Raw genomic sequence first — 14,336 nt, 5'->3', positions numbered from 1 at the left:
GCTATGACCTATGCAAATAAATGCATGGATGTAGGAGAAGGAATATTAAGGCTGTTTTGCCTGTAACAGAATACATGCTGAAAGCAATATGACATTTGGTTAGGAGGAGGCTGTGATGGGTCCAAATGTCTTTTGTATTTTGTCCTAACAGTTACAGGGAGCAACTGAAAATTTGGAGTGGAAGAGTGACATGATTAGACATGGACCTTAGGAAGATTATTTTGGCAGTAGTGTGGATGATGAATTGGAGAGGGAAAAGAAACACATTACAGTATCTTACAAAATTGAATTTTAAAGGTCATTTCATTGATGCCAAACTGCTCCCTGGTACAAAGACCGAACTTTTTAACATAAATATTCTCCTAGCAATAACGTGAACCTTGAAGCATTATAATCTCTGATAAATCAAAATGGCAGGTCACCAGAGGGAAATGAAAATATGTATGGTGGATATCAGTTGATTCCTACATGTTTCCAGTGATGGTTTATATGCAAGAAGTATCATAAAGAGAATGTGTAATTGAAAAAAGGATGAACAGCCCACGTGCCCCACTGGTACCCACAAAAATGACCCAGTGTACGCCTCCAGTACTCAGGGGAGGATCTATGGAAGAATATAGACAAATATCACGCAGAAAATATGGATGGGATGAAATCTGCACTCATGGAAGAAATAGACACATTGATAAGATCACAACTCCACAGAAGTACTGAACTATTCATTCCTTATGGCACTTCCAATAAAACCAATAATTCCTTAACTTAAAAAAAATCTTCCTTGGACTTTCTACAATCCTTGTAACTGGCTCATGCTTCTCCTCCATTTTACCCTCAAGCTTCTTCAAAGAGTATTCAACATAATCTATCTCCACTTCATCACCACTCCCTCCTTAGATCCTTTCAATTTGGCTTCCCTCTCTATGTCTCCATTGTCATTGCTCTTAGGAAGCTACTAATGATCTACCAAAGCACTGATTTCCACCACCACCTCATTCCTTTCTCCCTTTATCCTTCTTCAGCTTTCAATATTTCTTGACCAACTCCTTCCCTCCTATGACACTGGACTCTCCCTCTTGACTGACTGACTGGTTGTCCTACTGTATTTATCTGATTGCTCTCCTGTGTCTTTTGCTGGCTCCTCTTCTTTCTACAAGGCCAGTATCTCCTAAATACTCACCATTCTCTCCTCTTTCTACATTATATTCTTTAGTAATCATATACATATCCAATGATTTGACTGTTAGCTTAAAGGAGATGAACCCAAAATCCATATTTCTAGTCCTAAATTCTCTCCAAAGATACAGACTCATTGATCTAATTACTTAATGGTTATTTCTTTCTGGATGTGCTGCTGACGCCTCAAATAACATGTTAAAATGAATTCATCAAAACCTTCTCCTTTCTCCTGACTTATAGGATTTAGATTTGGAAAGAACCTTTGAGAGCATCTAGTGAAACCTCCTAATTTAACAGATGAGGAAACTGAGGGCCAGAGAAATTAAGTGACATACCCCAGGGAGATGAGTAGTAAGTGGCAGAGTTAGATGAAAGCCATGGATCTTTTTACTCTAAATCCAGGATTATTGCTTCCCTTATAGTTATTGCCACTCATTTTCCCAATCCCACTGTGCTCAAAACCCTGGATTTATCTTTAATATTTCCTGCTCATTAACTCCTATGGTGGAAGCAATATCTTAATTCCTGTTCCATGCTCAATAGGTTAGCTTTTCCTTAAAGGGTATTCCAGCCATCATCAAGACTGAGGCTGTTGACATCAGTTTTTGGTTGCCTGAGTACAGGAAAGCCACAAAGGCTCTAGTTACTCTCTGATGCTTGGCTTATGGGAATGGTGATGATCTCAATTTAGTCAAGGGAGCTTCCCTTAGATGAGTTAACCTAACATGTTCACAAAGATTATCCTTATTGAATATCCTTCTCTTTCTATGGCTAAATAAATCTCTTTTTATTAACTAATGAATGGACTACAAGTGTCTCCTTTTGTTACAATATCAAACATAAACTACAAGGGTAATGGCCTGAGTCAGGTCTATCCTAGAACAATTGCTAATATCCAACCCATGACTAAGTACTAGTGATTCTATCTGTCCCCAATATTTCATATCAGTCATCACTCTCCTAAGTTTGCCATGCTAGTTCAAGACCTCATTATATTTCTCATACTATTGAAATCAATTCCTTACCAGTCTTCCTACATCTAGTATCCAATCCATTCTACAATGTCTTTTGGCCTACTTTGATTTTGTCCTTCCACTGATAAAATCCTTTAATAATTTTTGGTCTCAAAAAAACCCCAAATTCCAAACAATGGAAACTTAGAGCCACTGACACTGGCCTCCTTGCTGCTCCATGAATGAAATACTACATCTCTTGGGTCCAGGGATTTTTTTTTTCTGGCTGTTTTCCATGCCTGGAACACTCTCCCTCCTTATCTCTGCCCTCTTGACTTTCCTGACTTCCTTCAAGTCCCCACCAAAATCTCATCTTCTAAAGGAAGTTTTTCCCAGCCCCACTTAATCCTAGTGCCTTCCCTTTAAAAATTATTTCCTAATTACCCTGTACATCATTTGTTGATACAAATTTGTTTGTTTATTATCTCTCCAATTATATTGTGATCTTCTGGAGGGCAGGGACCATCTTTTCCTTCTTTTTACTTCCCCAGCCTTTAATACCTAGTAGGTATTTAATGAATGTTTATCGACTGGCTGGTATATGTCTTATCTCTCTCACTAGTCTACAAGTTCCTTGAAGGCAAGACTATGTCTTAGACAGTTTTATTCTTCTTCAGAACCTACAACAGTGTGCTGCATGCAAAAGATACTGAATAAATGTTTGTTTGATTGAATCATCTATCAGCATTGTTGGCTACACAAAGCATAAACTTACTTTGTAGTGAATTCAACCAATGATTTCTATAACTGTGGTATTGTCATTCAACTGGTATACTTTTGATAGGTATCTGACAGAAACAGACACTCTGGCTTTCAGATCTGTAGTATTTGAACCGTTCATCATTCTAATAGTTAAACTGTGAGCTAAAGTCAAAATATTGTGCTGGAATTCTACTTGGCACAAACAACACTTTATTTCTCTTTAGAAAACCTAAATTAAATAGCTATATTTTGACTGAAAAATATGTTAGGTCCCCAAGTAGGGCCAAGCACTTGAAATATTCATGTGCAGTTGGGTTGCCTAACATAGTGGCATTTCTCCATAAGATTTTGCTGGGAAGTATATTAAAAGCTTCAGCTTGTCTATAACTGGCAAGAATATCAATAAAGTATTCCAAATAATTTGGAAAAGACACTAAGTTTTTAACCACTAGAAGTAATTTTATTTTAAGTGCAAGAGACACATGGGACCAAGAGTAGTGGGCTTATTGCCAGTGTAGTTACAGCTGCCAATGAGGTTAAACTTAGAACCATGTACTGTTTATGGCTTATTAAAACATATAAACAGTCAATGCAAAATAGGTTAAGATAGAGACAATTCATGGCCATCATCATCTTCAACATGTGTGAATATATATGAGGTCACCATTTCCAAAGTAGTAGGATTTGGCTATAAGATTCCTGAGACTAATGATGCTTGAAGACTTATATTTTAATACACTATAACACCTCTTCTGGGGAGTTCTGTCCATTTACATATTTCATAAGTACTACACTGCCTATTTATTGTTTCATAGCTGTATGGGTCATTTAAGCAAAAAAGGGGAAATATATTTTATGTGACATTCCGAACATATTTTGGTGTGTTTCTGATCATTGCATGAACCTGAGACCTAAGGTAAAACTTCTTGTTATGTCTACTTTAGCCTATAAAGAAAGACATTTCTAAACACCAAACCTATTTAGAGCACCATAAAAGAGTTAAGGTAAACATCAACCATATAGAGTTTCAGCAAGAGACAGGGGCAGATATGATTAAAAAGTCCAAGCCCAATTGTGCTCGTAATGACTGTTTCAGATATGGCCCTTGTGAATTTAGAATAAAATGAAACTGTAACTTAAATGCAGAATATATGAATGAGGACCAGTTCTAGGAGCCCATTAACAGAAAAGAGTTATCATTAATTAATGACTTCTCAGAACACCTTTTTAATGAAGGAAAACGATGATTCAGGTAACAAGATCCAAGCTTTTTACTTCCAGGTTATCAAGGACAAGTAATTCCATATTCTTGCAGTGACCAAAGAGTGTCCACTGTCACTAAGTGCTCTTTTATGGATAGATTAAGTAAACCACCACAACATCTCAGTTGTTGCTAACTGGTACAATTGTAAATTGTCCGATTATCTTCAAAGGAGGCCCCCTAAGGAATCATGGCTTAGGAAAAGGAGCAGATGAAGACTGTTACCAAAACACCTCAGTGATCATAGCCTCTTAAACCTTAAAGATCATTTAATCCAATCCCTTCCTTTTGTAAATAAGGAAACTGAGATTGGAAGGGTTGTATTAGTCATTCATCCAGTTAATGATACAGCAAGGATTTTAAAAAAGGTAAAAGAATAAAAATAACATAATAATAAATATTGGTCAATATTTATAAAGTTTCTACAAGTTGCTCAGAACTATGCTAGATATTACACCCTTGTACCCTATGATGAAAATTAAAATTAACTAAGGGAATTCTGAGAATATACTATTGTACCATTGGAGATGATTTACAACTCCGGAAACTTTGCCAAAATCCCATTGGAAAGCTTCATTGGCTTCAAATGTGACAAGTCCTTCTGATATAACTTACTCTAATAACTTGACTGAATCTTTGAGAAGACATATACCAGCAGCTTGGATCCTTTTATTTCTCTGTGTATGTGTGCTTGTATGTATATATGTATGTGTGTGTATTGTGTGCGTGTGTGCACGTGTGAGTGAGAGAGAGACAGAGATAGAGAGAGGCAAGATAAATAGGACAGACACATAGACAAAGAGAGAAACAGGGAGTGACAGAAAGAGACAGAGGCAAAGAGAGACCCAGAAGGAGGGAGAAAGGGGGGAAGAAGGAGGAAGTAAAGAAATAAAGAAGAAGAGAGAAGTACCAGAGGAGGGGGTAGGGAGAAAAAAAGAGAAACTGAGACATACAGTCAGACAAGTTGCTGCTAATAAACACCTACCATTCTATCAGAAGGGTTAAAACAAACAAACAAACAAAACAAAACCTGATTTTCTTCTACTAGACACTTCTATAGATATTGCTCACTTTGAGACCAGATACACTCAGGGAGTATTTCGGACACTAAAGATAACAATTTAGACCATGATCTAAAATGCCTTAGTCTACGTAACCTTACATTATCTGATCTCTGAAATTCTTTTCTCAACAAAATAAAGTCTGGGGTTCCTTAATGCCCTTCTCAGGGATCAGTAACAACTAAATGATCACCAATATTTTACAAAAAGTACTGTGAATGTACTAATAGTATCAGCACCCCTATAAGATATGATGTGGAAAATCAGAAAACTTCAGTTGTTTGACTTAATCATGTAGCAAAATTTTAAGCATCAGGCTTTCTCAGGAGATTATGAAGATAAAAAGCTTTGTAATAAGCAAACTGAACTTAGATGAAAGGTACTATAAATAAGTACTAAGACTTATGTAACAATAATACTCATTATTAGGCCAGATTAAAATCCTATGCAACACTACAGGAATTATTTAAGGAAAGAACAAAGGTTCTCAGAACTTATCATCTCATTTGTAATAGTGACAATAATAATTCTCATCTTTGTATAGGATGTGAATCTGACCTTATAATGATAATAGTTCACTTCCTATGTAATAGTTCTTAGAACTTGTTTCCCAGGAAGAAGTACTGACTCTATCAATAATAATGGAGATGATGATGACAATAATAATATAAAGTAAAAATAGTAAATGATCAGTTACTAAATCTCCTTTATCCAAATTCAGTTTGCTTGTTATAAATCACTTTAACTGGAAAATATTCTTAAAGGACTTGGGTTTGTTGTTTTTTATGTGTGGGGAGGTGTTTTTTTTGGGGGGGGCATGTTTTTTTGCCAGATGTCATTATATATTGACATTAGAAATATCAACATAGTTCCATGGCTTAATAGTATTTTTGTTTTTCTCCAGGTTGAAAATTAAACAACAAAAATAATTTGAACTCCTAGTTCAAGAATAAAGCATTGATTTTTTTATGCTGCATTCAAGAAGAACAAATACCATGTACATGAAATAAATCAGCAAAACTTAGCATGATTATATCCAAAGTCAATGACATAGTCTGGTTATCTTATGAAATAAATGACATTTTAAAACAAACCTGCTTACTTGGATTTGAAATTCTATGTGTGATCTAAAAATGATTACATATCACACAACTCAAAAAATAAATAAATAAAAAGTAACATAGTAAAAACACACCAAGACTTGGAGGCTTACATAGACAGGATTCCCATTCAAGATATGACAAACCCCCATTGGAGAACTACAAGCAGGATGAACATTTTATTATTTTTGATGAAATATCACTTTGTTTCATAGTCTTATAAATTATTTACTACCTTCCCACCCTGACTTTCCCTGGACTTCAAAATCATGCCTCTAGTGCCATCTCATCCTAGATCTTCTCTGAGCTCCTTGAAGGCTCCTTGCCTCGAAACATCCTCCCATGCAGCCTGTTCAAACCAGAATATGGCTCCAAGAAGTCCTGCTCTCCTTCTCCCTTTGGTGAAGTTCTTTCTGGAGCCTCCATTTTATGAAGGGGCCTAGGCCAGTTTTCTTCATTCACATCCCAGTCCTATTCTTGACTTCCTCTGAATTTCAAAGTTATGCGCCTGCATCAGGTGGGTATCTTCATTTCCCCTACATCTCCCCACATTGCTTTCAACTCTCTTTTATGTATTATCTTTCCCAATCAGAAATTAATTCCTGAGGGCAAGTATTATCTTTCTCTTCATTTATATTTGTGTCCCTAGCATTTAGCACAGTGCCTGGCATATAAGTGCTTAATAAATGCCTGTTTCCTTACTTCTTTAAAAATGATCAAGATTGACACACACCATCTACCTTCTGCATTCTCTCAAAATACAGATAGTGAGCATCATAGACTGGAAATCTGAAACGACTGGTTGGGGGTGGGGGGCAGGGAGAAGAAATGGGATATATTTTCTCTGTATGGGAAGTCCTTTTGGCCATCTTCCAGAATGTAAGCAAACTATGCATGTTGTAAAGGCAGGTATGAATCAGTCCTGCAGGGAACTCACCAGAATAGAATTCCCTGACATTTCCTACAAGCACAGGGTGTATAGAAAAACCAGCTGAATAATGCCCTTTAAACACCCAGGCTGACAGGGTAACTGTCAGGGCACAGTCTTAGTCATCTTGTCCCACTGAGGATGCCCTATTCCTTTATCAATCCAAACTCTGATCTAAGACACACAGAGTTCTATTATATGTGATGTTAAAATAAGCATACAGATTTTTCAACCATTTATTTGGAAATTCATGAGATTATCATGTCCACATTCCAAGTGAAATTGCAGCCACAGACAGACAATATGGGTTCCAAGAGTAGAGCCAAAAGGCTACAAAACACCAGACCATATTTTGAATCCTATAAGTATCTGAAAATCCCTTGACTTAACAGAGAGCCACTGGTTACATATTTTGTTTCCTTTTCGAGAACTGTTTAAGCAGTTCAAAGTGCTGTATGGTAGAAAGAGCCCAGGGAAGTTAAAGAGACCTGGATTCTAGTCCCTACCTTCCCACTAACTAGCTATGTGATTTTAGCCAAGTCATGAATCCTCCTTGGCTTCTGTTTCGTCATCTGCAAAATGAGGGGGATAGATTAAGTGTTCCTACCAGCTCTGATATTGAATTGTTTTTCTTTTAACCCCCTTTTTTATTCCTGGTATTAAATAAAGTGGTAAAAATTTAATGGTTGGCTACTTCTGTTTCAGCTAGGTGGCACCATGGATGGAGTGTCAGACCTGGAGTCAAGAAGACTCCTCTTCTTGAGTTCAAATCCAGACTCAGACACTTATTAGCAGTGTTACCCAGGCAAGTCACTTAACCCTGTTCGCCACAGTTCCTCATCTGTAAAATGAACTGGAGAAGGAAATGGCAAACCATTCCCATATTCAATAAATTCTGATGGTTCCCTATTACCTCCAGGACAAATATAAAATTCTTAGCATTTTAAAGTCCTTCCTAACCTGGTCCCTTCCTACTTTTTGAGTCTTTTTACACCTTGCTCTTCTTCATGTACTCTGCAATCCAGTGACATTGGCTTGCTGGCTATTCCTTGCATAATCCATTTCTCAACTATGTGCCTTTCCAATGACCATAGCATATTCATGGATTTCACTTTCTCCTCATCTCAGTCTCCTTCATATCTCAGCTAAAATTTAAGCTCCTTCAAGAAATTTCCTAGTCCTCCTTAATTTTAGTGCCTTCCCTCTGAGTTTAACTTCTATTTATTATTTTTATATTGTATTATATAGTATAGTTTATTTAAATTATATAAGTATTTTAATCTATAAGATATAATATGACATAAGATTTATGGTTATGTATGTTATGTTTATATATGTGTATATACATATATGTATATATACATATATACATATATACATATATATATATATATATACTTTTGTTTGTACATAATTGCTTGCGTGTTGTCACTAGATTGTGAGCTTCTTGAGGACAGGGGTAGTTTTTGCCTTTCTTTGTATTCCCAGGGAAAGTGTCAGGCACATAGTAGGTGCTTAATAAATGTCTGCTGACATGAAATGACCCTGACCTCAAATAATTTACATTCAATTGAGGAAGAAAAAATATTCAGATAAAAAAATACATTGTCTTTGGTTTTGTTTTAATCTAGACCAGAGATTACATGAGGGTAAGAAGCTCTTACATGAGAGCCCACTCTAAAAATGCAGTCAGCTATTCTGCATTGTATAATCTTACAGATTTCTCTAGGGCATTAAGTGACTTGTCCAGGATCACACAATCAGCATATGAATAAGATGAAACTCGAACCCAAGTCTAATTCTCTTTTTTAAAGCACTTCCAGGTATCTGAGGACAGCTTTAATAACTCTAAATCTTAGCTTTCTTTTCTCTAGTCAAGACATCTCCAATTTCTTGAACTGGAAATCTTTATATGGTAAAAGCTTGAAGTCCTTCTCTATTCTGGTTGCCTTCCTCTGTGTGCTTTCTGGTTATTAGGCTGTGCTTCCCACAGAGGGCCCCTCCATGCATTTCTCCCACATTCAGACTATAACCACTCCCTGCCCCACCCCAATTATGACCCTAAATTTTTCAGAAAAGATGAACTCTTGCCTTCTTTCACACAAAGTGCAGAAGGAGGAAATCCCATGAGGCCCTATAGAGCTGAAGTGCTCTGGATTTCCAATTCAATGAGGTTTCTTTAAATGCCCTGCATTGCTATGAAAGCTATTATTGTTTCCCTCACAGAGAGATATACTGCCCTGATTAGCAGTCTAGGGAACAACTGGTGGTAGTTAACATTAAGAAAATGTCACATACTGACACAAGGCCCACAAAGCCTTTCATATGTTTTTCAAGTAGGGTAAAAAGCCCTTACACATTATCAGGGAGACCCAGAATTGGGAGGTACCTCAGAAGCCATCTGGTTTAGATAGGAAATATGAATCTGTTGTTCACTAGTTGGTCTAAGCTTCCCCCAAGCTTCTCAGAGTATGAACATTATAACTGATTCCTTATCTAAACAAGGATTTCCTCCAATTTTGCTGACAAGTAGTCAATCCTGAGTCCCAACCAGAAGGAGCAGCAGATAGTGTGCTGGACTGGGAGTCAGGAAGACCCAAGTTCAAATCCCAACTCAGACATTACTAATTACTAGTTGGGCAAGTCATTTAACCTCTGCCTTTCTCAGGTTCCTTATCTGTAAAATGGCAATAATAGTACCTGCCTCACAGTGTTGTAATGATGGTGAAAAAAGATAGCATTTATAAAGCATTTTGAAAACCCTAAAGCACTATGTAAATTCAAGTTGGTGTTGGTGATTGTCATTACTGAGAGAGAACTCATGACTTCTCAAGGCAACCCATTCCACCTTAGAACCACTCTAATTACAGTAGAGTCACAGCTTATGTGAGTTTAAGTTCTAAAGGGAACAAATTGAACATCACACATGGTGAATTATTATCCTTGAAAATCACTTAAATTTTCCATAAAGTCCAGTTCAGTATATTTAAAGAGTTGCAGCAGAAAGTGTTATTGTTTTTTCTAAAAGAAGGCCAACTGTCAATAGATCTGAGATGGTAGCTATGGAAACAATTGGATGTGTTTTTTATCATTCATTACACCCAGCTCAGTTATGGGTGAGAGGCAGTAACCAGGACTTCTCTTCAAACAAAAACAAGGACAGGGAAATTGATGATTAGGGAAAAAATAAATGCCCTTCAAAGACTTCACGTGTTCAATGTGATTACATTGGATGTCAATCACACCACCTTATTTATCCTTCCTGATTTACCTAGAGCCAAGAGAGGACCCAAGGGAATAGAGCTGCAGCTTTCTAGATAGCCAGGAGTCCTAGGCAGGCCAGTTAACCTCTCATTAGTGTTGGCAGCCTAAGGAGAACAGAATGACTGTGACATGAGGAAGAGGACATTCTAGAATCATACTCATCTCTCAAGATGTTCATACTAGGAGAGGCAGGGTGGTAGCTTTCACCAAAGGGCAGAACCACAGATTCATGTTTTCCATCTCATACTCATTATGAGGCATCTGTGCTCCGCACGTTACAGTAGGCTTTTGATAGATGTTTCTTGAGTTAAATAAAGGGAAGAGTATAGAGGTATTTTTGGGAGGGGGATGATGTCAGGGAAGAAATGGCATCATAAATCTCAGTTGATAAATACAGAACACGCAAAAATTTAAGATGATTTCTTTGAAATTATTTTAAAGTTTAACTCATAATGATACTGATAAACATACTGCTTTTCAGCAGTGATTTTTATGGTGATGAACTCTTTTTTTCCTTTTGATTCTTTTTTAGGCTTGACTTTCACATCTAATATCTAGTGTTATGGACCAAGGCAGCAGCAAGACCTTAGAATGAGATTTAGGGATTTTAGAAGCTCCTAGAGGGGGCAAAACCAAAACAGTTCTAGATTCCCTCAGAGGAATACTGTCAATGAGCAAACACAACTTTGAATGTCCAGCTCAAATGCTGCATAAAGGTTCTTTTTCTGTTATTGCATATTATCATGGAGATTGTCATTCTTTTAAAATTGTGTTTTAACTGTTGTATTAGAATATGCTTTGATTTTTCACAAAGGGATAAACTGCCAGTGCATACTACAGATAAAGAATATGTTGGTGATTGTATACTTAGCTTATAAAAAAGGGATTCATGGACAGCTTATATTGATTCCCAAGGTAATGTGATTTTAATTATTAATATCTGGGGGGATAGTATTTATACTCATGGTCTGTATATGATGTGTGTATATATATGTATATATATAATGGTATGTGTATATATATATATGTGTGTGTATATGTGTACATATATATATATATATATATATTTATGTAGGTATGTATGTATGTATTTGGTTAATGTGCTAGTTATTTTCCTGAGATCTTTTTCATTTCTTTTCTTCCTTCCTTCCTTTTGTTCTTCCTTCTTTCTTTTTCTTTCTTTCATCTTTAAATAGCCAACTTTCTAGGTAGGACATGGGAAACTGGAAAATTCAGTTGACATAAAAAAAGATAGCAATAAAACTTTTAAAATATACTTCAAACATCATGCAGCACATGAAGAACAAAAGCAAAAACTCAATAAGCTATAGCTGCATATCCTTGGACCTGGAATTATCTACATTATAAATATAAAAACAAATGCTGTAGACATGTTAGTTCCCGTGGCAAATCTGAAGCCAAAAATAAATGAAAATTGGGGTACTCGGACAAATGAAAATTATCCCAAACCTATTGTCATGGTATTCTTCTAACACATATAATATGCTCAGTGAAAGCACATACTGCTTCCTTATATTGTCCATGGGGACAAACAGAACTTCAGGTCAAAGGAACATGGTAATAGCCTGCAATTGTCAGAGAAATTATACAGGCTGATCTGGTAAAAAGGAAGCATTCGATGGAAAGGGAATTGAGGTAATGTAAAATCTGATCTAACTTGGAACTAAGACAAATCATTTCTCTGAAATATTCAGGCTTCTTTACAGGCTTATTAGGGCTAATAAAGGTAGATGATAGGGAAAACCATCTCTACAAGGATGAGTCTATGTAGTGTCCTCTCTCCTATATAGTAAAGTAAAGGAGGAAAATCTCTTTTCCAAATACATTATCTTTATTTTTGAAACGGCAGGTCATTGGCTTCCTGTCCTTATAATGGGAAGTTTTTCAGTGCTTTCTCTTAAGTGTGCCAAGCTATTTCAGACCTTCTAGACCTGGCACGGACACTGCTCATTTCTTAAATCCAAAGAGTGAAATATAACCAGGGGGAACAGCAGTAAAACTAAATAAATAAATAAGTGCAATGGCCACAAGAGCTATGCAGACAAATGTGAAGCATCTTTCACAAGGAGGAATATAGCCAAATGAGCTGAATAAGGAGGAATATTTAGAAGAGTTGAGAAAATCTTGTGCAAAGCACTTGAGTAGACAATAAATTATGGTATAAACATTTCTAAGACCTTGAAGCTTACACAACTTATTAAGTTTCTAAACTGTGGAGATATTGCCTCTTTCCTTTTAAAAGCAAGTTAAAAGTTACAAATGGAGGTTTAGAGGGTATTTCCCAAAGGATAACATTAAAAAACAAACAAACAATTTTGCTAGAATATTTTTGATTTCATAAAAATATAAAAATTTGAAAGATCTGAGAATATGCATCCACATATCATTTAAGCTAAGGAATTCCTTTTTAATGGAGAGATTTACCTTTGCAATTTCCTCGATAAGCAATTTCCAGCTGAGGATCCTTGCATTTGGCTCGTTGAAATTCACACCGGGATAAGAAGGTCCTTCCATCAGAAGCACAAAGTGATTTCTGAGGAGATCCTGCACAGTCCAGGCTACACTCTTTATCTTTATCTTGATCCACTCTCAAAAACTAAGGAAGAAAAAACAAAGGAAAGGAAAAAACAACACATCTTGAAAAAAAATAGTGATATTGCAAAAGAGTGAGAACAAGAAGTAAATAAATTATCACATTATCAATTATTATCATGGATATCTTTCTATATTTGTTTGGAAATGTTTAGTTAGCCATGAGCCACTTGTCTAAATCAATTATCTCTTAATATCACAACAATTAATAATGCCTTTTCTATCCTTTGGCCCCCCTACAGTTATGGAACCTTGACCAAATGAACTCTGCTATTGTTCCTGAATGGGGAGTGTCTATCTACTCTCCTTAGAGGCATCTGGGTGGTGCAGTGAATGGGCCTGGAGTCAAGTACCTGAGTTCAAATTTGATCTCTGACACTTCCAAGTTTTCTGACCTTGGACAAGTCATTTATTCTCTACCTCAGTTTCCTCAACCATAAGATGGAGATCATAATAGTTCATTATGGTAGTACATAATAATAGGGAAAATACATAATAGGATTGTATAGTATATACAATAATACATAATGGTAATACAAAATATATAAGGGGCAGCTAGATAGATTGTTGGACCTGGAGTTAGGAAGACTCCATTTCCTGAGTTCAAATCCAGCCTCAGATACTTATTAGCTACCTGTGTGACCCTGGACAAGCCACTTAACCCTGTGTGCCTCAGTTTCCTCATCTATAAAATGAGCCAGAGAAGGAAATGGCAAACCACTCCAGTATCTTGGCAAAGAAAACCCCAAATGGGGCCACGAAGAGTCAGATATGACTGAACTAACAACAAAGTAGATCCCAGAGTCATCCACAAAGGGATAATAGCTGAAAATGATAGGATCACCAATAGAATGGGTATATATACAGCCTCAGGGGACACCCATAGTTAGGAGCCAAGACAAGACAAAGTTGATGATCCAGCAAATACTGAGGAGGAAGAGTCAGACAAGTCGGAAAACCAGGAGAAGAGATGATGTCACGAGGGAGGAAAAAGATCATCAATGTCAATTGCAGCAGAGAAGTCAAGCATAAAGAAGGCTGAAAAAAAGGAAGGAAATAAAAGAAAGAAAACCAATGGGCTGTAAGCAAGGCTAGACTTTGAAAAACAGACTACTCACCCAAGATATGCTTAATAACCAGTGTGATAAAAGTATTGTTTCATGTTGTATAATCAAAGAGTGCACCAATGTCTTATGTACTGAGTCTCACAAAAACAAG

At 36.5% G+C, this 14,336-nt stretch overlaps 1 protein-coding gene across 2 annotated transcripts in view; it reads right to left on the bottom strand.

The window, feature by feature from the left end:
• The window catches only part of SMOC2 (SPARC related modular calcium binding 2), a 260,482-nt gene that overhangs the window by 170,699 nt on the left and 75,447 nt on the right, over positions 1-14,336 (bottom strand). For both annotated transcript variants that reach the window (XM_044003776.1, XM_044003777.1), the window contains exon 2: positions 12,951-13,122. In XM_044003776.1, the coding sequence (XP_043859711.1) occupies positions 12,951-13,122 (172 nt within the window). The remainder of the gene's footprint in view (positions 1-12,950; positions 13,123-14,336) is intronic.

Source organism: Dromiciops gliroides, chromosome 4 (assembly GCF_019393635.1).
Source record: "Dromiciops gliroides isolate mDroGli1 chromosome 4, mDroGli1.pri, whole genome shotgun sequence".
Classification (NCBI taxonomy): Eukaryota; Metazoa; Chordata; class Mammalia; order Microbiotheria; family Microbiotheriidae; genus Dromiciops; species Dromiciops gliroides.
Note: the sequence above shows the minus strand (reverse complement) of the source record. Positions and strands in the feature narration are given on the sequence as shown.